Here is a 27,200-nt window from a genome sequence, read left to right as displayed (position 1 = left end):
GGGGCGAAAATCCTGGGAGCCTTGAAGAATGTGTGGAAGTCGAGAACATTATCTCGGAAAGCAAAAATGGGTATGTTTGAAGGAACAGTGGTTCCAACAATGTTGTATGGTTGCGAGGCATGGGCTATGGATAGAGTTGTGTGCAGGAGGGTGGATGTGCTGGAAATGAGATGTTTGAGGACAATGTGTGGTGTGAGGTGATTTGATCGAGTAAGTAATGTAAGGGTAAGAGAGATGTGTGGAAATAAAAAGAGCGTGGTTGAGAGAGCAGAAGAGGGTGTTTTGAAATGGTTTGGGCACATGGAGAGACTGAGTGTGAATGAATGGGGCCTTTGTTGTCTTTTCCTAGCGCTACCTCGCACACATGAGGGGGGAGGGGGATGGTATTTCATGTGTGGCAAGGTGGCGATGGGAATGAATAAAGGCAGACAGTGTGAATTGTGTGCATGGGTATATATGTACGTGTCTGTGTGTGTATATATATGTGTACATTGAGATGTATAGGTATGTATATTTGCGTGTGTGGACGTGTATGTATATACATGTGGTATGGGGGTGGGTTGGGCCATTTCTTTCGTCTGTTTCCTTGCGCTACCTCACAAACGCAGGAGACAGCAACAAAGCAAAATAAATAAAATAATTTTTTTTTTTTGCTTTGCCGTTGTCTCCCGCGTTTGTGAGGTAGCGCAAGGAAACAGACGAAAGAAATGGCCCAACCCATCCCCATACACATGTATATACATACGTCCACACACGCAAATATACATAACTACACAGCTTTCGATGGTTTACCCCAGATGCTTCACATGCCCTGATTCAATCCACTGACAGCACGTCAACCCTGGTATACCACATCGATCCAATTCACTCTATTCCTTGCCCTCCTTTCACCCTCCTGCATGTTCAGGCCCCGATCACACAAAATCTTTTTCACTCCATCTTTCCACCTCCCACTTGGTCTCCCACTTCTCCTCGTTCCCTCCACCCCGACACATATATCCTCTTGGTCAATCTCTCCTCACTCATTCTCTCCATGTGCCAAAACAATTTCACAACACCCTCTTCTGCTCTCTCAACCACGCTCTTTTTATTTCCACACATCTCTCTTACCCTTACGTTAATCACTCGATCAAACCACCTCACACCACACATTGTCCTCAAACATCTCATTTCCAGCACATCCATCCTCCTGTGCACAACTCTATCCATAGCCCACGCCTCGCAACCATACAACATTGTTGGAACCACTATTCCTTCAAACATACCCATTTTTGCTTTCCGAGATAATGTTCTCAACTTCCACACATTCTTCAAGGCCCCCAGAATTTTCGCCCCCTCCCCCACCCTATGATCCACTTCCGCTTCCATGGTTCCATCCGCTGCCAGCTCCACTCCCAGATATCTAAAACACTTCACTTCCTCCAGTTTTTCTCCATTCAAACTCACCTCCCAATTGACTTGACCCTCAACCCTACTGTACCTAATAACCTTGCTCTTATTCACATTTACTCTTAACTTTCTTCTTCCACACACTTTACCAAACTCAGTCACCAGCTTCTGCAGTTTCTCACATGAATCAGCCACCAGCGCTGTATCATCAGCGAACAACAACTGACTCACTTCCCAAGCTCTCTCATCCCCAACAGACTTCATACTTGCCCCTCTTTCCAAAACTCTTGCATTTACCTCCCTAACAACCCCATCCATAAACAAATTAAACAACCATGGAGACATCACACACCCCTGCCGCAAACCTACATTCACTGAGAACCAATCACTTTCCTCTCTTCCTACACGTACACATGCCTTACATCCTCGATAAAAACTTTTCACTGCTTCTAACAACTTGCCTCCCACACCATATATTCTTAATACCTTCCACAGAGCATCTCTATCAACTCTATCATATGCCTTCTCCAGATCCATAAATGCTACATACAAATCCATTTGCTTTTCTAAGTATTTCTCACATACATTCTTCAAAGCAAACACCTGATCCACACATCCTCTACCAATTCTGAAACCACACTGCTCTTCCCCAATCTGATGCTCTGTACATGCCTTCACCCTCTCAATCAATACCCTCCCATATAATTTACCAGGAATACTCAACAAACTTATACCTCTGTAATTTGAGCACTCACTCTTATCCCCTTTGCCTTTGTACAATGGCACTATGAACGCATTCCGCCAATCCTCAGGCACCTCACCATGAGTCATACATACATTAAATAACCTTACCAACCAGTCAACAATACAGTCACCCCCTTTTTTAATAAATTCCACTGCAATACCATCCAAACCTGCTGCCTTGCCGGCTTTCATCTTCCGCAAAGCTTTCACTACCTCTCCTCTGTTTACCAAATCATTTTCCCTAACCCTCTCACTTTGCACACCACCTCGACCAAAACACCCTATATCTGCCACTCTATCATCAAACACATTCAACAAACCTTCAAAATACTCACTCCATCTCCTTCTCACATCACCACTACTTGTTATCACCTCCCCATTTGCGCCCTTCACTGAAGTTCCCATTTGCTCCCTTCTCTTACGCACTTTATTTACCTCCTTCCAGAACATCTTTTTATTCTCCCTAAAATTTAATGATACTCTCTCACCCCAACTCTCATTTGCCCTTTTTTTCACCTCTTGCACCTTTCTCTTGACCTCCTGTCTCTTTCTTTTATACATCTCCCACTCAATTGCATTTTTTCCCTGCAAAAATCGTCCAAATGCCTCTCTCTTCTCTTTCACTAATACTCTTACTTCTTCATCCCACCACTCACTACCCTTTCTAATCAACCCACCTCCCACTCTTCTCATGCCACAAGCATCTTTTGCGCAATCCATCACTGATTCCCTAAATACATCCCATTCCTCCCCCACTCCCCTTGCTTCCATTGTTCTCACCTTTTTCCATTCTGTACTCAGTCTCTCCTGGTACTTCCTCACACAGGTCTCCTTCTCAAGCTCACTTACTCTCACCACCCTCTTCACCCTAACATTCACTCTTCTTTTCTGAAAACCCATACAGATCTTCACCTTAGCCTCCACAAGATAATGATCAGACATCCCTCCAGTTGAGGGAATAATTGGTATACATGGGGTGTTCAGTGTTGTAAATGGAAATGGTGAAGAGCTTGTAGATTTATGTGCTGAAAAAGGACTGATGATTGGGAATACCTGGTTTAAAAAGCGAGATATACATAAGTATACTTATGTAAGTAGGAGAGATGGCCAGAAAGCGTTATTGGATTACGTGTTAATTGACAGGCGTGCGAAAGAGAGACTTTTGGATGTTAATGTGCTGAGAGGTGCATGTGTATGTATATGTATATATATATTATCCCTGGGGATAGGGGTGAAAGAATACTTCCCACGCATTCCTCGCGTGTCGTAGAAGGCGACTAGAGGGGACGGGAGCGGGGGGCCAGAAATCCTCCCCTCCTTGTATTTTTTTAACTTTCTAAAATGGGAAACAGAAGAAGGAGTCACGCGGGGAGTGCTCATCCTCCTCGAAGGCTCAGACTGAGGTGTCTAAATGTGTGTGGATGTAACCAAGATGTGAAAAAAGGAGAGATAGGTAGTATGTTTGAGGAAAGGAACCTGGATGTTTTGGCTCTGAGTGAAACGAAGCTCAAGGGTAAAGGGGAAGAGTGGTTTGGGAATATCTTGGGAGTAAAGTCAGGGGTTAGTGAGAGGACAAGAGCAAGGGAAGGAGTAGCAGTACTCCTGAAACAGGAGTTGTGGGAGTATGTGATAGAATGTAAGAAAGTAAATTCTCCATTAATATGGGTAAAACTGAAAGTTGATGGAGAGAGATGGGTGATTATTGGTGCATATGCACCTGGGCATGAGAAGAAAGATCATGAAAGGCAAGTGTTTTGGGAGCAGCTGAATGAGTGTGTTAGTGGTTTTGATGCACGAGACTGGGTTATAGTGATGGGTGATTTGAATGCAAAGGTGAGTAATGTGGCAGTTGAGGGATATAAAATAATAAATATATATATATATATATATATATATATATATATTTGGACGATTTTTGCAGGGAAAAAATGCAATTGAGTGGGAGAAGTATAAAAGAAAGAGACAGGAGGTCAAGAGAAAGGTGCAAGAGGTGAAAAAAAGGGCAAATGAGAGTTGGGGTGAGAGACTATCAGTAAATTTTAGGGAGAATAAAAAGATGTTCTGGAAGGAGGTAAATAGGGTGCGTAAGACAAGGGAGCAAATGGGAACTTCAGTGAAGGGCGTAAATGGGGAGGTGATAACAAGTAGCGGTGATGTGAGAAGGAGATGGAATGAGTATTTTGAAGGTTTGTTGAATGTGTCTGATGACAGAGTGGCAGATATAGGGTGTTTTGGTCGAGGTGGTGTGCAAAGTGAGAGGGTTAGGGAAAATGATTTGGTAAACAGAGAAGAGGTAGTAAAAGCTTTGCGGAAGATGAAAGCTGGCAAGGCAGCAGGTTTGGATGGTATTGCAGTGGAATTTATTAAAAAAGGGGGTGACTGTATTGTTGACTGGTTGGTAAGGTTATTTAATGTATGTATGACTCATGGTGAGGTGCCTGAGGATTGGCGGAATGCGTGCATAGTGCCATTGTACAAAGGCAAAGGGGATAAGAGTGAGTGCTCAAATTACAGAGGTATAAGTTTGTTGAGTATTCCTGGTAAATTATATGGGAGGGTATTGATTGAGAGGGTGAAGGCATGTACAGAGCATCAGATTGGGGAAGAGCAGTGCGGTTTCAGAAGTGGTAGAGGATGTGTGGATCAGGTGTTTGCTTTGAAGAATGTATGTGAGAAATACTTAGAAAAGCAAATGGATTTGTATGTAGCATTTATGGATCTGGAGAAGGCATATGATAGAGTTGATAGAGATGCTCTGTGGAAGGTATTAAGAATATATGGTGTGGGAGGCAAGTTGTTAGAAGCAGTGAAAAGTTTTTATCGAGGATGTAAGGCATGTGTACGTGTAGGAAGAGAGGAAAGTGATTGGTTCTCAGTGAATGTAGGTTTGCGGCAGGGGTGTGTGATGTCTCCATGGTTGTTTAATTTGTTTATGGATGGGGTTGTTAGGGAGGTAAATGCAAGAGTCCTGGAAAGAGGGGCAAGTATGAAGTCTGTTTGGGATGAGAGAGCTTGGGAAGTGACTCAGTTGTTGTTCGCTGATGATACAGCGCTGGTGGCTGATTCATGTGAGAAACTGCAGAAGCTGGTGACTGAGTTTGGTAAAGTGTGTGGAAGAAGAAAGTTAAGAGTAAATGTGAATAAGAGCAAGGTTATTAGGTACAGTAGGGGTGAGGGTCAAGTCAATTGGGAGGTGAGTTTGAATGGAGAAAAACTGGAGGAAGTGAAGTGTTTTAGATATCTGGGAGTGGATCTGTCAGCGGATGGAACCATGGAAGCGGAAGTGGATCATAGGGTGGGGGAGGGGGCGAAAATTTTGGGAGCCTTGAAAAATGTGTGGAAGTCGAGAACATTATCTCGGAAAGCAAAAATGGGTGTGTTTGAAGGAATAGTGGTTCCAACAATGTTGTATGGTTGCGAGGCGTGGGCTATGGATAGAGATGTGCGCAGGAGGATGGATGTGCTGGAAATGAGATGTTTGAGGAAAATGTGTGGTGTGAGGTGGTTTGATCGAGTAAGTAACGTAAGGGTAAGAGAGATGTGTGGAAATAAAAAGAGCGTGGTTGAGAGAGCAGAAGAGGGTGTTTTGAAATGGTTTGGGCACATGGAGAGAATGAGTGAGGAAAGATTGACCAAGAGGATATATGTGTCGGAGGTGGAGGGAACGAGGAGAAGAGGGAGACCAAATTGGAGGTGGAAAGATGGAGTGAAAAAGATTTTGTGTGATCAGGGCCTGAACATGCAGGAGGGTGAAAGGAGGGCAAGGAATAGAGTGAATTGGAGCGATGTGGTATACAGGGGTTGACGTGCTGTCAGTGGATTGAATCAAGGCATGTGAAGCGTCTGGGGTAAACCATGGAAAGCTGTGTAGGTATGTATATTTGCGTGTGTGGACGTGTGTATGTACATGTGTATGGGGGGGGGGGGGTTGGGCCATTTCTTTCGTCTGTTTCCTTGCGCTACCTCGCAAACGCGGGAGACAGCGACAAAGTATAAAAAAAAAAAAAAATATATATATATATATATATATATATATATACGACAACAGCATCAGCAGCAGCACAGAAAAAGAAGTAGCAGAAACACAGTACAGGGGCAACACGGAGATGTGCCAACAATGGGTGGCGGGTGAGGAGGAAGAAGAAGAACTTTGCTCTGATGATGCAGAGGGCTTGCACACAAAATCAACAACACCAAAAGTAAGTCCAACACCACCACTACAACCTCCTTCACCTCGTCCAGTCCTGCGCCTGAACCCAGGCCCGCTTCCTGCACAGGCCTCCTTTCACCCTCCTGCATGTTCAGACCCCGATCACACAAAATCTTTTTCACTCCATCTTTCCACCTCCAATTTGGTCTCCCTCTTCTCCTTGCTCCCTCCACCTCCGACACATATATCCTCTTGGTCAATCTTTCCTCACTCATCCTCTCCATGTGCCCAAATCACTTCAAAACACCCTCTTCTGCTCTCTCAACCACGCTCTTTTTATTTCCACACATCTCTCTTACCCTTACGTTACTCACTCGATCAAACCACCTCACACCACACATTGTCCTCAAACATCTCATTTCCAGCACATCCATCCTCCTGCGCACAACTCTATCCATAGCCCACGCCTCGCAACCATACAACATTGTTGGAACCACTATTCCTTCAAACATACCCATTTTTGCTTTCCGAGATAATGTTCTCGACTTCCACACATTCTTCAAGGCCCCCAGAATTTTCGCCCCCTCCCCCACCCTATGATCCACTTCCACTTCCATGGTTCCATCCGCTGCCAGATCCACTCCCAGATATCTAAAACACTTCACTTCCTCCAGTTTTTCTCCATTCAAACTCACCTCCCAATTGACTTGACCCTCAACCCTACTGTACCTAATAACCTTGCTCTTATTCACATTTACTCTTAACTTTCTTCTTCCACACACTTTACCAAACTCAGTCACCAGCTTCTGCAGTTTCTCACATGAATCAGCCACCAGCGCTGTATCATCAGCGAACAACAACTGACTCACTTCCCAAGCTCTCTCATCCCCAACAGACTTCATACTTGCCCCTCTTTCCAAAACTCTTGCATTTACCTCCCTAACAACCCCATCCATAAACAAATTAAACAACCATGGAGACATCACACACCCCTGCCGCAAACCTACATTCACTGAGAACCAATCACTTTCCTCTCTTCCTACACGTACACATGCCTTACATCCTCGATAAAAACTTTTCACTGCTTCTAACAACTTTCCTCCCACACCATATATATATATATATATACATACATACATATACATATATATATATATATATATATATATATATATATATATATATACACACACACATATATATATATATATTCTCCCTAATTTTAGGGAGAATATATATATATATATATATATATATATATAATATATAAATATATATATATAAATAAATATATATATATATATACAAGAGCAAGGGAAGGAGTAGCAATACTCCTGAAACAGGAGTTGTGGGAGTATGTGATAGAATGTAAGAAAGTAAATTCTCGATTAATATGGGTAAAATTGAAAGTTGATGGAGAGAGGTGGGTGATTATTGGTGCATATGCACCTGGGCATGAGAAGAAAGATCATGAGAGGCAAGTGTTTTGGGAGCAGCTGAATGAGTGTGTTAGCGGTTTTGATGCACGAGACCGGGTTATAGTGATGGGTGATTTGAATGCAAAGGTGAGTAATGTGGCAGTTGAGGGAATAATTGGTATGCATGGGGTGTTCAGTGTTGTAAATGGAAATGGTGAAGAGCTTGTAGATTTATGTGCTGAAAAAGGACTGATGATTGGGAATACCTGGTTTAAAAAGCGAGATATACATAAGTATACTTATGTAAGTAGGAGAGATGGCCAGAGAGCGTTATTGGATTACGTGTTAATTGACAGGCGTGCGAAAGAGAGACTTTTGGATGTTAATGTGCTGAGAGGTGCAACTGGAGGGATGTCTGATCACTATCTTGTGGAGGCTAAGGTGAAAATTAGTATGGGTTTTCAGAAAAGAGGAGTGAATGTTGGGGTGAAGAAGGTGGTGAGAGTGAGTGAGCTTGGGAAGGAGACCTGTGTGGGGAAGTACCAGGAGAGACTGTGTACAGAATGGAAAAAGGTGAGAACAATGGAAGTAAGGGGAGTGGGGGAGGAATGGGATGTATTTAGGGAATCAGTGATGGATTGCGCAAAAGATGCTTGTGGCATGAGAAGAGTGGGAGGTGGGCTGTTTAGAAAGGGTAGTGAGTGGTGGGATGAAGAAGTAAGAGTATTAGTGAAAGAGAAGAGAGAGGCATTTGGACGATTTTTGCAGGGAAAAAATGCAATTGAGTGGGAGAAGTATAAAAGAAAGAGACAGGAGGTCAAGAGAAAGGTGCAAGAGGTGAAAAAAAGGGCAAATGAGAGTTGGGGTGAGAGACTATCAGTAAATTTTAGGGAGAATAAAAAGATGTTCTGGAAGGAGGTAAATAGGGTGCGTAAGACAAGGGAGCAAATGGGAACTTCAGTGAAGGGCGTAAATGGGGAGGTGATAACAAGTAGCGGTGATGTGAGAAGGAGATGGAATGAGTATTTTGAAGGTTTGTTGAATGTGTCTGATGACAGAGTGGCAGATATAGGGTGTTTTGGTCGAGGTGGTGTGCAAAGTGAGAGGGTTAGGGAAAATGATTTGGTAAACAGAGAAGAGGTAGTAAAAGCTTTGCGGAAGATGAAAGCCGGCAAGGCAGCAGGTTTGGATGGTATTGCAGTGGAATTTATTAAAAAGGGGGGTGACTGTATTGTTGACTGGTTGGTAAGGTTATTTAATGTATGTATGACTCATGGTGAGGTGCCTGAGGATTGGCGGAATGCGTGCATAGTGCCATTGTACAAAGGCAAAGGGGATAAGAGTGAGTGCTCAAATTACAGAGGTATAAGTTTGTTGAGTATTCCTGGTAAGTTATATGGGAGGGTATTGATTGAGAGGGTGAAGGCATGTACAGAGCATCAGATTGGGGAAGAGCAGTGCGGTTTCAGAAGTGGTAGAGGATGTGTGGATCAGGTGTTTGCTTTGAAGAATGTATGTGAGAAATACTTAGAAAAGCAAATGGATTTGTATGTAGCATTTATGGATCTGGAGAAGGCATATGATAGAGTTGATAGAGATGCTCTGTGGAAGGTATTAAGAATATATGGTGTGGGAGGCAAGTTGTTAGAAGCAGTGAAAAGTTTTTATCGAGGATGTAAGGCATGTGTACGTGTAGGAAGAGAGGAAAGTGATTGGTTCTCAGTGAATGTAGGTTTGCGGCAGGGGTGTGTGATGTCTCCATGGTTGTTTAATTTGTTTATGGATGGGGTTGTTAGGGAGGTAAATGCAAGAGTCCTGGAAAGAGGGGCAAGTATGAAGTCTGTTTGGGATGAGAGAGCTTGGGAAGTGAGTCAGTTGTTGTTCGCTGATGATACAGCGCTGGTGGCTGATTCATGTGAGAAACTGCAGAAGCTGGTGACTGAGTTTGGTAAAGTGTGTGGAAGAAGAAAGTTAAGAGTAAATGTGAATAAGAGCAAGGTTATTAGGTACAGTAGGGGTGAGGGTCAAGTCAATTGGGAGGTGAGTTTGAATGGAGAAAAACTGGAGGAAGTGAAGTGTTTTAGATATCTGGGAGTGGATCTGGCAGCGGATGGAACCATGGAAGCGGAAGTGGATCATAGGGTGGGGGAGGGGGCGAAAATTTTGGGAGCCTTGAAAAATGTGTGGAAGTCGAGAACATTATCTCGGAAAGCAAAAATGGGTATGTTTGAAGGAATAGTGGTTCCAACAATGTTGTATGGTTGCGAGGCGTGGGCTATGGATAGAGATGTGCGCAGGAGGATGGATGTGCTGGAAATGAGATGTTTGAGGACAATGTGTGGTGTGAGGTGGTTTGATCGAGTAAGTAACTTAAGGGTAAGAGAGATGTGTGGAAATAAAAAGAGCGTGGTTGAGAGAGCAGAAGAGGGTGTTTTGAAATGGTTTGGGCACATGGAGAGAATGAGTGAGGAAAGATTGACCAAGAGGATATATGTGTCGGAGGTGGAGGGAACGAGGAGAAGAGGGAGACCAAATTGGAGGTGGAAAGATGGAGTGAAAAAGATTTTGTGTGATCGGGGCCTGAACATGCAGGAGGGTGAAAGGAGGGCAAGGAATAGAGTGAATTGGAGCGATGTGGTATACAGGGGTTGACGTGCTGTCAGTGGATTGAATCAAGGCATGTGAAGCGTCTGGGGTAAACCATGGAAGGCTGTGTAGGTATGTATATTTGCGTGTGTGGACGTATGTACATGTGTATGGGGGGGGGGGGGGTTGGGCCATTTCTTTCGTCTGTTTCCTTGCGCTACCTCGCAAACGCGGGAGACAGCGACAGAGTATGAAAAAAAAATATATATACATATATATATACATATATATACACATATACATACACACACACACACACACATATATATATATATATATATATATATATATATATATATATATATATTTTTATTATTATTTTTTTTTTTGTTTTGTTGCTGTTTCCCGCGTTTTTGAGGTAGCGCAAGGAAACAGACGAAAGAAATGGCCCAACCCACAACCATACACATGTATATACATACACGTCCACACAAGCAAATATACATACCTATACATCTCAATGCACACATATATATACACACACAGACACATACATATATACCCATGCACACAATTCACACTGTCTGCCTTTATTCATTCCCATCGCCACCTCGCCACACATGGAATACCATCCCCCTCCCCCCTCATGTGTGCGAGGTAGCACTAGGAAAAGACAACAAAGGCCCCATTCGTTCACACTCAGTCTCTAGCTGTCATGCAATAATGCCCAAAACCACAGCTCCCTTTCCACATCCAGGCCCCACACAACTTTCCATGGTTTACCTCAGACGCTTCACATGCCCTGATTCAATCCACTGACAGCACGTCAACCCTGGTATACCACATCGATCCAATTCACACTATATGAATGGTTGGGCCATTCTTCGTCTGTTTCCTTGCACTACTTCGCTGACGCAGGATACCAGTTAAGTATAATAAATAAGTATAAAATATATTATATATAAATGGTTTGGACATATGGAGAGAATGAGAGGAAATACCAACAAAGAGGATATATGTGTTAGAGGTGAAGGGAATGAGAAGTGGAAGACCAAACTGGAGGTGGAATGATGAAGTGAAAAAGATTTTGAGCAATCAGGGCCTGAACATACAGGAGCGTGAGGCGAGCAAGGAATGGAGTGAACTGAAACGATGTGGTATACTGAGGTGGACATGCTGTCAATGGATTGAACCAAGGCATGTGAAGAGTCTGGGTTAAACCATGGAAAGTTTTGTGGGGCCTGAATGTGGAAAGGGAGCTGTGGTTTCGGTGGATTACACATGACAGCTAGAGACCGAGTGTGAACAAATGTGGCCTTTGTTGTCTTTTCCTTGTGCTACCTCGCACATGCGGGTGGTGCTATTTCATGTATGGTGGAGTGGCGATGGGAATGGATGTAGGCAGCAAGTATGAATATGTACATGTGTATACATGTATATGTATATGTATGTATACATTGAAATGTATAGGTATGTACATGCGCATGTGTGGGCATATGGGTATATACATGTGTATATGGGTGGGTTGGGCCATTCTTTCATCTGTTTCCTTGTGTCACCTTGCCGACGTGGAAGAGAGCGACTAAGTATAATAAAAGGTAATAAAAAATAAATATAATACTTCCTATGTATTCCCTGTGTGTCATAGAAGGCGACGAAAGGGGGCGGGAGCAGGCAGCAGGAAACCCCCTCCTTGTATTCAAATTTCTAAAAGGGGAAACAGAAGAAGAGTCAGGCGGTGAGTGCCCATCCTCCTCAAAGGCTCAGATTGGAGTGTCTGAATGTGTGTGGATGTAATCAAGATGAGAAGAAAGGAGGGATAAGTAGTAAGTTTGAGGAAAGAAACCTGGATGTTCTGGCTCTGAAATGAATGAAGCTCAACAGTAAAGGTGAAGAGTGGTTTGGGAAAGTCTTGGGAGTCAGTCAAGTCAGGGGTTGGAGTGAGGACAAGAGCTAAGAGCAGTTGTGGAAGTGTGTGTTCGAGTGCATGAAAGTAAATTCTAGATTGATGTAGGTAAAACTAAAAGTGGATGGAAAGGGATGGGTGATTATTGGTGCCTATGCACCTGGGCACGAGAAGAAAGATCACTAGAAGCAAGTGTTTTCAGAGCAGCTGAATGAGTGTGTCAGCAGCTATGATGCACAAGACTGGGTTTTAGAGATGGGTGATTTAAATGCAAAAGTGAGTAATGTAGCAGTTAAGGGTATAACTGGTGTGCATGGGGTGTTCAGTGTTGCAAATGGAAATGGGGAAGAGCTTGTGCATTTGTGTGCTGAAAAAAGAATGCTGATTGGGAATACCTGGTTCAAAAAGAGAGATAAACATAAGTATATGTGTATGGGTAGGGGAGATGGTCAAAGGGCATTATTGGTCAAAGGGCACTATTGGATTATGGGTTAATTGATAGACATGTCAAAGAGGGACTTTTGGATGTTAATGTGCTGACAGGGGAAGCTGGAGGGATGTCTGATCACTATCTTGTGAAGGCAAAAGTGAAGATTTGTGGAGGTTTTCAAAAAAGAAGAGAAAATGCTGGAGAGAAGAGAGTGGTGAGAGTAAGTGAACTTGGAAAGAGCAAAGGACACACCAGATATCCAGCTTTTGCAAGGTATAAGAGAGCAAGGAATGAGTTTAAAAGGATTAGAAATGAAAAAAAAAGGAAACTTTGAAAAGAATAATGAGGTTAAGGCAAGACAAAACCCAAAACTTTTCCATTAATTCATCATTCAACAGTTAAAGAATAGTTAGTTGGAATCTAAAGTTAGAATTGTAAAGGATGATGAAAGGATATGTGAGGAACTGAATAACAAATTCAAAGGTGTTTTTTCCCCGTAAATGACAACATAGATCCATCATGAGAGATGGAATGGGAAGGGGGTTTTAGAAAACATGGGGATATCTAATACAGGTATAAAAAAAATATCTATCTTGACCCATACAACACTCATTTGTCCTGATGAAATTTTATCATCTGTGCTGAAGATGTGTGCAGATACACTTGACAAACTTCTTGAAATACTGTTAAAGGTGTGGCTGGAGAGAGTAAAAGTCACAAGAATGGAACAGGGTAAACATCATCCTGCAACTGGGGTTAGGCACTAAACTACAGACATGTCTCATCAAAAAGTGTAGTCTGCAAGGCTCTGGAAGATAATTAGAAAGCAAACAGACAAGTTTCTACAGAGGAAAAATCAAACAAGTGAGAAACAGCAAGACTTTAGAAAAAGGAGGTAATGTGTAACGAATACCTTATATTCTTATTAGGGAATGAGCTTTGTCTTAGACAAAAAGCAAGGCTGGATGGATTGTTTGTATCCAGACTTCCAAAGAGCAATGACACTGTACCACATGGAAGTCTGATTAAGAAGACGGATCATCAGGTAGAAATAAGGGGCAGGAAAACTTCTTCAAAGGGTAAAAGAATACCTAACATGATGGAAACAAAGGATGAACATCAGAGAAGCTTTCCTAAAATGGGTCAAGGTCACCAGGGGAATACCAATGGGTTCTATTCTTGGACAATTAATCTTCTTGATCTATGTAAACGAACTGCCTAAAGGCAAGGATTACATCCTGAATAATGTTGCAAGTGATGCAAATGTCATAAAGCAAGTGGAAAGCATGGGAGATTGCATCACCTTTCAAGGGGACTTTGATAAACTCCAAAGTTGGTCCAATAAATAGCTGATGAAGTCTAACACATGTAAATTTAGTTATGAGGACAGTTCAAAGTGAAAGAAGGCCTTAATATGATTACCATCAAACAGGAATGTGTGTGTAAGACATGAGTCAAAATTATCCTTAACCTGTTGTCAAAGTCCCATCTTGGGAGAATAGTTAAGGAGATCAGCTGTCTGTTAGCAAATGTAAGAACAAATTTCAAGTTCATGGATAAGAAATTACATCCTGTCAAATTTGGTCATCACACCTAAAGAAACACAAAGAGCTAATACAGGTTCAGAGGACTGCAAATATGATGGTAACAGAATTAAGAGAGCAGAGTTACAAAGAAAGGCTTGATGCTTTAGATATGCACACCTTGGAATACTGAAGAGTGAGAGGTGACTAGATCACAACCTTAAAGTTTTGAACAGATCAACAATGTAGACAATAAAAACTGAGATATAGGGATAGAACAACCAGAAAACATGAAATCATGTTTGAAACTTGTTGAAAAAATGTGAAGTATTATATTAAGAATGGTGGTTGAACTGAATAAAATGCTTAAGTCAGGGTTAGTGTAGACCACATGCAAATAATCAAGAGGCTGTATGATAAAGAACGCTCGGGAGATGGGGCCCACGAACATAAAATTCCCTCTTTATAGTACAAATAAGTAGTTAACACATTAACACCATATTCATCTAGTATAATATTTTGTCTTACTAGTAAACCAAAATGAAAGAATAAAATTGTGTGGATATAATTCTTTGCAATTTTCATACTTTTACATTGGTTTTAAAATCAATTTACCCTCTTAGTCAGCTGTCTGGACTACAGTGTAACATATATGAAAAATTGTTAAAATCATATCACATGACAAGCAAACAAAGGTAGAGGAATAACACTGTGATAGATTGACAAAAATATAATAACCTTTTACTTTTACCAAGAAACATATGAAGTGCCCCCTTAGTCTGAACACTATGCTCTCTCATTCACATGATCAGAACTCTTACCACAACCTACACATCCACAACCAAAGCTTAGTACAACCAAGAAGTCCACAGAACAAAGCCATGACAAGTAGCAAGTCTAACAACATAATGAAAGCTGAGAACTAATGCTGACATTGAAAAAATATATAGCATACCACCGCCTGGTGCACTCTGTGACTATTCTTTGTTGATGTCTATGGTGCATTTAATATCAGAACATTTAAGAACTTTTAACTTTTTTTCTAAACAGAAATAAGGAAAACTGACATGAAACTGAAGGTAATTAATGTGTGTACTGGGCATACCTTACAGACAATCTCACGAAAGTTATGTACAAAGATGTGTTAAAATACTGATGTACTTTAAAAAGAACCTTTGTAACTTCCCAACACATTACACAAGGTCCTAAATAACAATTTTACGTCATATTTCGGTATATCACATATGACCCTGAGCGATTCAAGTTTTCTGTTTGCACAAAGACAGACAAATCTAACCCTTACAATTATTTCTAGTATCTTTCTTTTTGATCATCCTAGCCTAAAGTTGCATTAAAGAATAAGGCATTCCAGAAGGAAAATCCAAGAATGAAAGAGAAAGGAGAAACATACATGCTTTGTGTGTCTGTACCCCACACACGCAAACCATCGTCTGCGTGAAGGACATTCCTTTTATTGCCTCAAAAGTACACTCAACCTAAAAAAAAAGATGTAGAGTATCTCGTCAAATCCTTGTAAAATTTACCTGCCAACTGTTTACGAAGTAACAATGCGCTCTGTGGTTCACCCATTATGGAAAATTATCGAAAATACGAGAGCAAGTAATGGTGCTGTGTGTATTTTCACTGGCTGGCAGCACACCCGCGCATGCGCACACCACCTTCAGTCACGCCGCACACACTGTAATATCTAAAACATTTCTCTACTTTCACAAATGTTTTACTCATATAGACATTATGGATTTATGTAACAGCACTGTGATTTCTAGGTAAATAATAGTAGTACAAGTGGTTATGATATGAGCAGTAACATCATACTTGCCAGTCGAAAACAGTTCATGAATCACTGTGATTGTTCTGTTATTTAAAAAGAGAATAATGTGATAATGTTTCATTATGCTTAAGTGGTAAAGGTTACTGTTACGCGTTACAGTCACCTACGAAATGAGCATTAAAAAAAGAATGTTTTATAACATGAGGACGTACGATTTCGCAAGGTAATCCTGTCCTCTGAGCTTATATGACTATGCACCAACCAAATAAGATTTCGGAGATATATTGTTTAATTTCTATTCTGACTATTGATGTTATGATGGGCGCACCGGCAGGTTCAAGTTTGGTGGATATTTGTTGAATGTGTGGTGGGTGATGCACGCAACACGACCCTCACTTGCTACATGTTGTTTACGATTATGGCGGCTAGTCCGCGCCAAGTGTGTTCTAACTAACTAACCAATTTTCATATTAGTTTAACAGAGTAAAAGTAAGGGAAAATATCATAGGTTTTCAGAGTGATATATGTTTTGGAACGAGAGTGTTTTCACTGAAAAATACTGAGAATTCAGAAAGAATCAGCGGCTTCAATCTCTTGGCGCCACTCGCGCTCTTACGACGTGTGACAACATACTCAATCAAGGTAGAGATTCAAAATGCCGAAGAGCGACGTGTTTAAACCGGGAGATCCAGTGTTTGCCAAGGTGAAGGGTTATCCACATTGGCCGGCAAGGGTGAGTATAATCACATCAGTAATATTATGAGTATCCGTTGTCGGAGTGCGTGATGCCGGGTAGTAGGGGCTATTGGGAAATGGTCGGGGGAGTGGTCCCATTTACATTTACTCAGTTCTTTATGATTAGAAATACCTTAAAAAAGGAGCAAATTCTCGCAGAGGACGTTTATTACTAGGCATTCAAGAACAAATTATGCATAGATTTACTTATGTCATAGTAATAGTTATGTCATAGTAATAGGTATGATTGCCACTCGTTAGCATTGGTGGGTCAAATAGCACTTTATTTATATTATCATTATACTCCACATTTTCCCAAACCTCAACAGGCCTTACAACGACCGATTTCGTATTGAAAGTAAGGTTTTGTAAGAGTGATAATGGGAAGACAACTAATATTCTGTATATTGATAACTTGAAATAGACCAGGAATTTTAAACCTAGAACCTACAGAATAAACTGGTGGAACTGTTTATAGAAAGAAAATCACTAGACAGTTGATCTGTCCGGTAGATAAACAAAAATAGGTTTCTATGAAGAGGGTGTACTGAAATGGTTTGGTCATATTGAAGAATGAGTGGTAAAGTTGACAAAGAGGTGTCAGAGGTGGAGGGAACAAGAAGCAGGTGATTAAATTGGAGGTGGAAGGATGGAGTGAAAAATATTTTAAGCAATCGGGGCCTGAACATATGTGGGTGGAAGACGTTCACGGAAGAGTGAATTGCAATGTTTTGGTATATGTGGGTTGATGCTCTGTCAGTGGACTGAATCAGGGTGTGTGATATGTCTGGTATGAACCATGGAAAGGTTTGGGGGTGCTGGTTGTGGCTTTGGTGCATTAGACATGATAGCTAAAGAATGGATGTGAGCAGATGTGGCTTTTCTTCATCTGTTGCTGATGTGGGAAATAGTGATTCACTATGATGAAAAAAGATTAATGTATAATACTAATAGATAGTTGATTCATGTGAGAAACTGCAAAATTTGGTGACAGTTTGGAAGTGTGTGAAAGGAGGAAGGTTAAGGTAAATGTTATTAAAAGTAAGGTTATTAGGTTAGCAGGGTTGGGGAAAAGGTTAGTTGGGTTGTATTTGAATCGGAAAAACTTGGAGGAAGTGAAGTATTTTTTATACTTATGTTTGGACATGTTGGAGAGGAAGTGAAGTGATTTAGATACTTAGGAGTGGACATGACAACAAATGGAAGCATGAAAGCAGAAGTGAGATCGGTTGGGTGAAAGGGCGAAGCTTCTGGGGATGCTGAAAAATGTGTGGAAAGAGAGAACATTATCTGGTAGGGCAAAAATGGGTATCCTTGAAGGTAATTTAATCCCAACAATGTTATGTGGATTTGGGTATGGTCTATAAGTAAGACTGTGGAGGGGGATGGATGTGTTGGAAATGAAATGTTTGTCATGTGGTGTGAGATGGTTTGATGGAGTAAGTAATGAATAGGTAAGAGAGATGTGTGGTAATAAAATGAGCGTGGCTGAGAGAGCTGAAGAGGTTGTGTTGAAATGTTTTGGACATGTGGACAGAATTAGTTGGGGATGAGAGAGCTTGGGAAGTGAGTCAGTTGTTGTTCGCTGATGATACAGCGCTGGTGGCTGATTCATGTGAGAAACTGCAGAAGCTGGTGACTGAGTTTGGTAAAGTGTGTGAAAGAAGAAAGTTAAGAGTAAATGTGAATAAGAGCAAGGTTATTAGGTACAGTAGGGTTGAGGGTCAAGTCAATTGGGAGGTGAGTTTGAATGGAGAAAAACTGGAGGAAGTGAAGTGTTTTAGATATCTGGGAGTGGATCTGGCAGCGGATGGAAACATGGAAGCGGAAGTGGATCATAGGGTGGGGGAGGGGGCGAAAATTCTGGGAGCCTTGAAGAATGTGTGGAAGTCGAGAACATTATCTTGGAAAGCAAAAATGGGTATGTTTGAAGGAATAGTGGTTCCAAAAATGTTGTATGGTTGCGAGGCGTGGACTATGGATAGAGTTGTGCGCATGAGGATGGATGTGCTGGAAATGAGATGTTTGAGGACAATGTGTGGTGTGAGGTGGTTTGATCGAGTAAGTAACGTAAGGGTAAGAGAGATGTGTGGAAATAAAAAGAGCGTGGTTGAGAGAGCAGAAGAGGGTGTTTTGAAATGGTTTGGTCACATGGAGAGAATGAGTGAGGAAAGATTGACCAAGAGGATATATGTGTCGGAGGTGGAGGGAACGAGGAGAAGAGGGAGACCAAATTGGAGGTGGAAAGATGGAGTGAAAAAGATTTTGTGTGATCGGGGCCTGAACATGCAGGAGGGTGAAAGGAGGGCAAGGAATAGAGTGAATTGGAGCATTGTGGTATACCGGGGTTGACGTGCTGTCGGTGGATTGAATCAGGGCATGTGAAGCGTCTGGGGTAAACCATGGAAAGCTGTGTAGGTATGTATATTTGCGTGTGTGGACGTATGTATATACATGTGTATGGGGGTGGGTTGGGCCATTTCTTTCGTCTGTATCCTTGCGCTACCTCGCAAACGCGGGAGACAGCGACAAAGCAAAAAAAAAAAAAAGATTAACAAAAATAAGATTTGTGTCCCAGTTAGAAGTCTTCTTTCTGCCTCACCCACATGTGGACTGCTGGCATTCTATCAATCTTTCCTCTCTCATTCTCTCCATGTGACCAAACCATTTCAATACACCCTCCTCTGCTCTCTCAACCACCCTCTTTTTATTACATGACATCTCTCGTATCCTTTCATTACTTGATCACACCACCTCACACCACATATTGTCCTCAAACATCTCTTTTCCAAAACATCCACCCTCCTCCACACAACCCTATCTATAGTCCATGCCTCACAACCTATACATGTAACATTGTTGGAACCACATTTGCTCTCCAAGATAACTTTCTTGCCTTCCACGCATTATTCAATGCTCCCCAGAACCTTCACCCCCTCCCCACCCTGTGACTCACTTTGCTTCCATTGTTCCATCCTGCTGCCAAATCCTCTCACAGATCTCTAACACTCTTCGCTTCCAGTTTTTCTCCATTCAAACTTACCTCCCAGTTGACTTTTCCCTCAACCCAACTGTACCTAATACCCTTGCTCTTATTCATATTTACTCTCAGTTTTCTTCTTTCACACACTTTACTTCCAAAATGTCTTTTTGTTTCTCTAAAATTTAAAGATATTTTGCACCTCAACTCTCATTTGCCCTCTTTTTCACCTCTTGCACCTTTCTCTTGACTTCTTGCCTCTTTCTTTTATACATCTCCCAGTCATTTGCACTATTTCCCTGCAAAAAATTGTCCAAATGCTTCTCTCTTCTCTCTCACTAACAATCTTACTTCATCCCTCCACTCACTATCCTTTCTAATGTGCCCTACTCCCACCTTTCTCATGCCACAGGCATCTTTTGTGCAAGCCATCACTGCTACCCTAAATACATCCCATTCCTCCCACACTCCCCTTACGTCATTTGCTCACCTTTTTCCATTCTGCACTCAATTTCTAGTACGAAAGAATGGCCCAACCCACCCACATGCACATGTATGTACATACACGTACGCACATATACATACCTTTACATCTCAATGTATACATATATATACACACACAGACATATACATATATACACATGTACATAATTCATACTGTCTGCCCTTATTCATTCCTGTCACCACCCCGCCACACATGAAATGACAACCCCCTTCCCCTGCATATGCATGAGGTAGCACTAGGAAAAGACAACAAAGGCCACATTCGTTCACACTCAGTCTCTAGCTGTCATGTATAATGCACCGAAATCACAGCTCCCTTTCCACATCCAGGCCCCACAAAACTTTCCATGGTTTACCCCAGATGCTTCACATGCCCTAGTTCAATCCATTGACAGCACATTGATCCCGGTATACCACATCGTTCCAATTCACTCTATTCCTTGCACACCTTTCACCTTCCTGCATGTTCAAGCCCCAATCACTCAAAATCTTTTTCACTCCATCTTTCCACCTCCAGTTTGGTCTCACTCTTCTCGTTCCCTCTTTCACTCCATCTTTCCACCTCCAGTTTGGTCTCACTCTTCTCGTTCCCTCCACCTCTGACACATATATCCTCTTTGTCAATCTTTCCTCACTCATTCTCTTTATGTGAGCAAACTATTTCAAAGCATGCTCTTCTGCTTTCTCAACCACACTTTTTATTACCACACATCTCTCTTACACTTTCATTGCTTACTCGATCAAACCACCTCACACCACATATTGTCCTCAAACATCTCATTTCCAACACATCCACCCTCCTCTGCACAACTCTATCTATAGCCCATGCCTCGCAACTATACGGAGTGGAAAAGATTTTGAGCGATAGAGGCCTAAACATGCAGGAGGGTGAAAGGTGTCTTTGGTAAAGACTTTTCACTGCTTCTAGCAGCTTACCTCCCACACCATGTATTCTTGATACCTTCCACAGAGCATCTCTATCAACTTTCTCATATGTGGCAGTTGAGGGAATGATTGGTATACATGGGGTGTTCAGTGTTGTAAATGGAAATGAAGAAGTGCTTGTAGATTTGTGTGCTGAAAAAGGACTGGTAATTGGAAATACCTGGTTCAAAAAGAGAGTATTCCCTGGTTTAAAAAGAGATATATACATAAGTATACGTATGTAAGGAGGAGAGATGGCAAGAGAGCATTATTGGATTGTGTTGATTGATAGGCGCGTGAAAGAGAGAGACTCTTGGATGTTAATGTGCTGAGAGGGGCAACTGGAGTGATGTGTGATCATTATCTTGTGGAGGCGAAGGTGAAGATTTGTAGAGGTTTTCAGAAAACGAGAGAATGTTGGGGTGAAGGAAATGGTGCGAGTAAGTGAGCTTGGGAAGGAGACTTGTGTGAGGAAGTACCAGGAGAGATTGAGTGCAGAATAGAAAAAGGTGAGAGCAAATGATGTAAGAGGAGTAGGGGAGAAATGGGATGTATTTAGGGAAGCAGTGATGGCTTGTGCAAAAGATGCATGTGGCACAAGAAAGGTGGGAGATGGGCAGATAAGAAAGGGTAATGGGTGGTGGGATGAAGAAGTAAGATTGTTAGTGAAAGAGAAGAGAGAGTGGCATTCGGACTATTTTCACAGGGAAATAGTGCAAATGACTGGGAGATGTGCAAAAGAATGAGGCAGGAGGTCAAGAGAAAGTTGCAAGAGGTGAGAAAGAGGCGAATGAGAGTTAGGGGGAGAGAGTATTGTTAAATTTTAGGGAGAATAAAAAGATGTCAATTGGGAGGTGAGTTTGAATGGAGAAAAACTGGAGGAAGTGAAGTGTTTTAGATATCTGGGAGTGGATCTGTCAGCGGATGGAACCATGGAAGCGGAAGTGGATCATAGGGTGGGGGAGGGGGTGAAAATTTTGGGAGCCTTGAAAAATGTGTGGAAGTCGAGAACATTATCTCGGAAAGCAAAAATGGGTATGTTTGAAGGAATAGTGGTTCCAACAATGTTGTATGGTTGCGAGGCGTGGGCTATGGATAGAGTTGTGCGCAGGAGGATGGATGTGCTGGAAATGAGATGTTTGAGGACAATGTGTGGTGTGAGGTGGTTTGATCGAGTAAGTAACGTAAGGGTAAGAGAGATGTGTGGAAATAAAAAGAGCGTGGTTGAGAGAGCAGAAGAGGGTGTTTTGAAATGGTTTGGGCACATGGAGAGAATGAGTGAGGAAAGATTGACAAAGAGGATATATGTGTCGGAGGTGGAGGGAACGAGGAGAAGAGGGAGACCAAATTGGAGGTGGAAAGATGGAGTGAAAAGGATTTTGTGTGATCGGGGCCTGAACATGCAGGAGGGTGAAAGGAGAGCAAGGAATAGAGTGAATTGGAGCGATGTGGTATTCAGGGGTTGACGTGCTGTCGGTGGATTGAATCAAGGCATGTGAAGCGTCCGGGGTAAACCATGGAAAGCTGTGTAGGTATGTATATTTGCGTGTGTGGACGTGTGTATGTACATGTGTATGGGGGGGGTTGGGCCATTTCTTTCGTCTGTTTCCTTGCGCTACCTCGCAACCGCGGGAGACAGCGACGAGGTATAAAAAAAAAAGAAAAAAAAGATGTTTTGGAAGGAGGTAAATAAATTGCGTAAGACAAGAGAACAAATGGGAGTATCGGTGAAGTGGGCTAATGGGGAGGTAATAGCAAGTGGTGGTGATGTTAGAAGGAGATGGAGTGAGTATTTTGAAGGTTTTTTGAACATGTTTGATGACAGAGTGGCAGAAATAGGGTGTTTGGGTTGAGTTGGTGTGTGAAGTGAGAGGGTTAGGGAGAATGGTTTGGTAAATAGAGAAGAGGTAGTGAAAGCTTTGCAGAAGATGAAAGCTGGCAAAGCAGCAGGTTTGGATGGTATTGCTGTGGAATTTATTAAAAGAGGGGGTGACAGTGTTGATTGATTGGTTGGTAAGGATATTCAATGTATGTATGGTTCATGGTGTAGTGCCTGAGGATTGGTGGATTGCATGCATAGTGCCATTGTACAAAGGCAATGGGGATAAAGGTGAATAAGTTTGTTGAGCATTCCTTGGAAATTATATGGGAGGGTATTGATTGAAAGGGTAAAAGCATGTACAGAGCATCAGATTTGGGAAGAACAGTGTGGTTTCAGAAGTGGTAGAGGATGTGTGGATCAGGTGTTTGCCTTTAAGAATGTATGTGAGAAGTACTTAGAAAAACATATGGATTTGTATGTAGCCTTTATGGATCTGGAGAAGGCATATGATAGGGTTGATAGAGATGCTTTGTAGATGGTATTAAGAGTATTTGATGTAGGAGGTAATTTGCAAGAAGCGGTGAAAAGTTTTCCCAAGGATGTAAGACATGTTTACAAGTAGGAAGAGAGGAAAGGGATTGGTACCCAGTGAATGTCGGCTTGTGGCAGGGGTGCATGGTGTCTCCATGGTTGTTTAATTTGTTTATGGATGGGGTCATTAGGGAGGTGAATGCAAGAGTTTTGGAGAGAGGGGTAAGTATGTAGTCTTGTGGATGAGAGGGCTTGGGAAGTGAGTCAGTTGTTGTTCGCTGATGATACAGCGCTGGTGGCTGATCAGGGTGAGAAACTGCAGATGTTGGTGACTTGAGTTTGGTAAAGTGTGTGAAAGAAGAAAGCTGTGAGTAAATAAGAATAAGAGCAAGGTTATTAGGTTCAGTAGGGTCGAGGGACAAGTTAATTGTGAGGTAAGTTTGAATGGAGAAAAGCTGGTGGACATGAATTGTTTTAGATATCTGGGAGTGGATTTAGCAGCAGATGGAACCATGGAAGTGGAAGTGAGTCACAGGGTGAGGGAGGGGGCAAAGGTTTTGGGAGTGTTGAAGAATGTGTGTAAGGTGAGAGCGTTATCTGGGAGAGCAAAAATGGGTATGTTTGAAGGAATAGTGGTTCTAACAATGAATGCATAGGCTTGTTCTTAGTGGCCCTCTAGAAATTCTTTAGTGAGTTGGTGATATTTGTTGTGTAACGTGATTACTCTTTATGGAGAAGTTGGTAGGGCATATTATCTTTAAGGTGTTTTTTTGGCTCACATCAATTCATGTTGCCCTTTTTGAAAAATGTTACTCATTTGGCAAGTATATGTTAATGAACCCTTTTATCTTCTTAGTGGCCATTTGGGTTTGTGGTCATCCGTTTGCATTTTACATGTGAATATAAAAGTGTTTTGGGCTTTGTCCTATTTATTTAATAGTTCTTTCTACTGCATAGTTCATTGACATAAAAGTCCCATTATATAAATCACACCCACAGATGATTATTCATAAGAATATTTTGTAAACCATATTGCTTATTGCACATCTATGGTTGGGTACACTCTGAAGGCTGCTAACCTCAGAATTTTGTAAAACTTTTACATCTGTTATGTATGTGTAAAACTAAAAAAATTTTGTGGAAGTTGAAGACCTGTTTTATTTCTTTTCAGATTGAACAGTTTGAGGAAGACCCAAATGGCAAGCCTCTCAAGAAGTATCCAGTTATGTTTTATGGAACCTATGAAACGTGAGTAACTTGTCGCTTGAAATAAACATGGGAAGTTGAGGCTAGTAGATACTTGGGGTTTGGAGGTGCATTATGCAGATTTAAAGATTTTGAATAATTAGGAGTTATTTTAGAGCAATATAAAGTATAAGGATGTTTGTGGTATGGAAAATGTATTAACATTTTCAATAAGTAGATGTGTGAAACTGATAGTGACATCTCTTAGCTCTTTTACAATAGAGACCAAAACACTGTTGCAAAATAATTTGCATAGTAATACCCCATGCCAAGGGATTGCACTGTATGAGAATTCAGCTTCAAATGAACCCTCTGGATCCCAGCATACTAAGTTTGGGATCTAGCAAATTTTTGTGAAAGTTACATCGCAGATTTAATCTGGTAAGTTGAAGTTGGGATGTCACATAACTTGTCCAGAGATCTTTCACAGCCCATGTTAATGTGGTAAAGGTACAAAAGTACTGGGAATGACTGAAATCTCTGGGGCTGTACTCCCTCCTGGAGTGCAGACAGGAGGGGTATATGATCATGTATACCTTGAAAATCCTAGAAGGTATGGTTTCCAACTTACTTTTGGAAATAACATCCTACTGGCATGACAGATATGGAAGACTGTGCAATACTACTACTGAAATTCAAAGGTGTGATGTGCAGAAAAAAGAAACCACTGTATACATTTGGGGCCAAAGACTTCAACACCATGCCATCTGCCATCAAAAACAGCATGGGATGTATGGTTGAGACATTCAAGAGTGCATTGGACAAATTCCTTCAAAGTGTGCCAAACCAGTCTGGCTGTAGGAGCTTTGTAGGCCTGAGGGTTGTGGCTTCCAACTGCATGGTTGATTAATGACCCATTCCAGCAGCCTGGGTCCAGTCTGGACTATGTAAGAGAAGACCCCTGAAGACTTCGCTAGGTATTGTTAACTGCAGTTTGGGATATTTGGCTTAAAGAAACAGTTGTAAGAACCTGTTTTACATCATCTCAGTGCTTTTTTCTCTATTGCATTAACATGCAATGTCTTTTCTACATACATATACGTAGATTTACACTGATTTGCAATGATTTAATGGTGCTGCACTATTTTTGGAACCTTAACACTTCATGAGATGATATAAGTTGAAATTCCAAGTTGAAACAAGATCTAGTAAGGTCACTGCCTGTCAGTCAGAGATAAATGCATGCTTAGTCAACTTGCTGCCCATGTTCTCAAACAATTATAGTGTTCCTGTGGCACAGAGGTCTTGTCTTTTTTATTAATACATGGCAGATACCATCATTGTTGCATGTGCTAAGAGGTTCATGAAACACTTCAGCAGTGCTGAAAAGCATAAACATCACATAATTAAAATCTTCAAAAGGGTCCTAAAGAGGCAAACTGACTGAATTTATGGATTTGAACAAGCTGTATAACCCAGGACAACATTGTTTCAGGTGGTAAGATCTTGCCTCTCTTGATTGCTTGTCTATCATGTTAAGATTACTGAAGTTCTGGAAAACAAAGAAAAGGATAATGTGATTTACATAGACTCGGCAAAAGTATTTGAGAAATGTAACCATGGTTTCATAGCACAAAATGCTAAAGATGGGAATAACTGGAAGTACTGATAGTTATATAACTTTTTCACTGATAGATCACATGTAGTTGTAAACTATGCCATTTTTAGTGCCTCCATAGTAAAAAGGTCAGTTCCCTAAGGAACTGTACTTGCATTCATCTTGTTTCTCATCCTTATATCTGACATTTGTCCAAGCACAAGCCAGTTTCATATCATCCTTTGCAGATGATACAAGAGTAATTATGAAAATCTCATGAGTTATATATGCGGAAATGCTACAAAGAGACATAAACAGATTCCTTATTTTGGCAACAAAAACAACATGCTTCTCAGTGGAGATGAATTTCGTCTCCTTCTGTTTAGGGAAATTGAAGAAATCAAAAACAGCACCAAATACCGGACAAGCTCAGACACCATTAGGATGAATAATGTCTATATTCCTGACACTGCCTTGCTGAAGCAAGGATATAGTGATGATGTTTTCCTGTGGGGCAGGGTAATGACAGGAATAGATGAAGGCAAGCAAGTATGAATATTTACATGTATGTATGTAATGTCTGCGTATGTGTATGTATATGTGCGTATGTGGGCATTTATGTACACATATATGAGTGGATGGGCTATTCTTCATATATTTCCTGATGCTACCATGCAGATATGGGAAACAGCTATTTTTTTTTTTTTTTTTTATACTTTGTCGCTGTCTCCCGCGTTTGCGAGGTAGCGCAAGGAAACAGACGAAAGAAATGGCCCAACCCCCCCCCCCCCATACACATGTATATACATACGTCCACACACGCAAATATACATACCTACACAGCTTTCCATGGTTTACCCCAGACGCTTCACATGCCTTGATTCAATCCACTGACAGCACGTCAACCCCGGTATACCACATCGCTCCAATTCACTCTATTCCTTGCCCTCCTTTCACCCTCCTGCATGTTCAGGCCCCGATCAC

General features: G+C 41.6%; 2 protein-coding genes across 7 annotated transcripts in view; one reads left to right on the top strand and one right to left on the bottom strand.

Moving 5' to 3' along the window:
- LOC139751414 (ubiquitin-conjugating enzyme E2 G1) overlaps window positions 1-15,850 on the bottom strand; it is a 127,249-nt gene extending 111,399 nt beyond the window's left edge. For all 4 annotated transcript variants that reach the window (XM_071666805.1, XM_071666803.1, XM_071666802.1 and 1 more), the window contains exon 1: window positions 15,691-15,850. Coding sequence is in view for 3 of the 4 variants with exons in the window: in XM_071666803.1 (XP_071522904.1) it covers window positions 15,691-15,736 (46 nt within the window). In the remaining variant the exon portion in view is untranslated. The remainder of the gene's footprint in view (window positions 1-15,690) is intronic.
- A 484-nt stretch (window positions 15,851-16,334) lies between these two features.
- LOC139751412 (uncharacterized) overlaps window positions 16,335-27,200 on the top strand; it is a 239,291-nt gene continuing 228,425 nt past the window's right edge. For all 3 annotated transcript variants that reach the window (XR_011713343.1, XM_071666800.1, XM_071666801.1), the window contains exons 1-2: window positions 16,335-16,671; window positions 24,606-24,682. Coding sequence is in view for 2 of the 3 variants with exons in the window: in XM_071666800.1 (XP_071522901.1) it covers window positions 16,594-16,671; window positions 24,606-24,682 (155 nt within the window). In the remaining variant the exon portion in view is untranslated. The remainder of the gene's footprint in view (window positions 16,672-24,605; window positions 24,683-27,200) is intronic.

The sequence above is a fragment of the Panulirus ornatus genome, chromosome 11, assembly GCF_036320965.1.
Source record: "Panulirus ornatus isolate Po-2019 chromosome 11, ASM3632096v1, whole genome shotgun sequence".
Taxonomy (NCBI): domain Eukaryota; kingdom Metazoa; phylum Arthropoda; class Malacostraca; order Decapoda; family Palinuridae; genus Panulirus; species Panulirus ornatus.
Note: the sequence above shows the minus strand (reverse complement) of the source record. Positions and strands in the feature narration are given on the sequence as shown.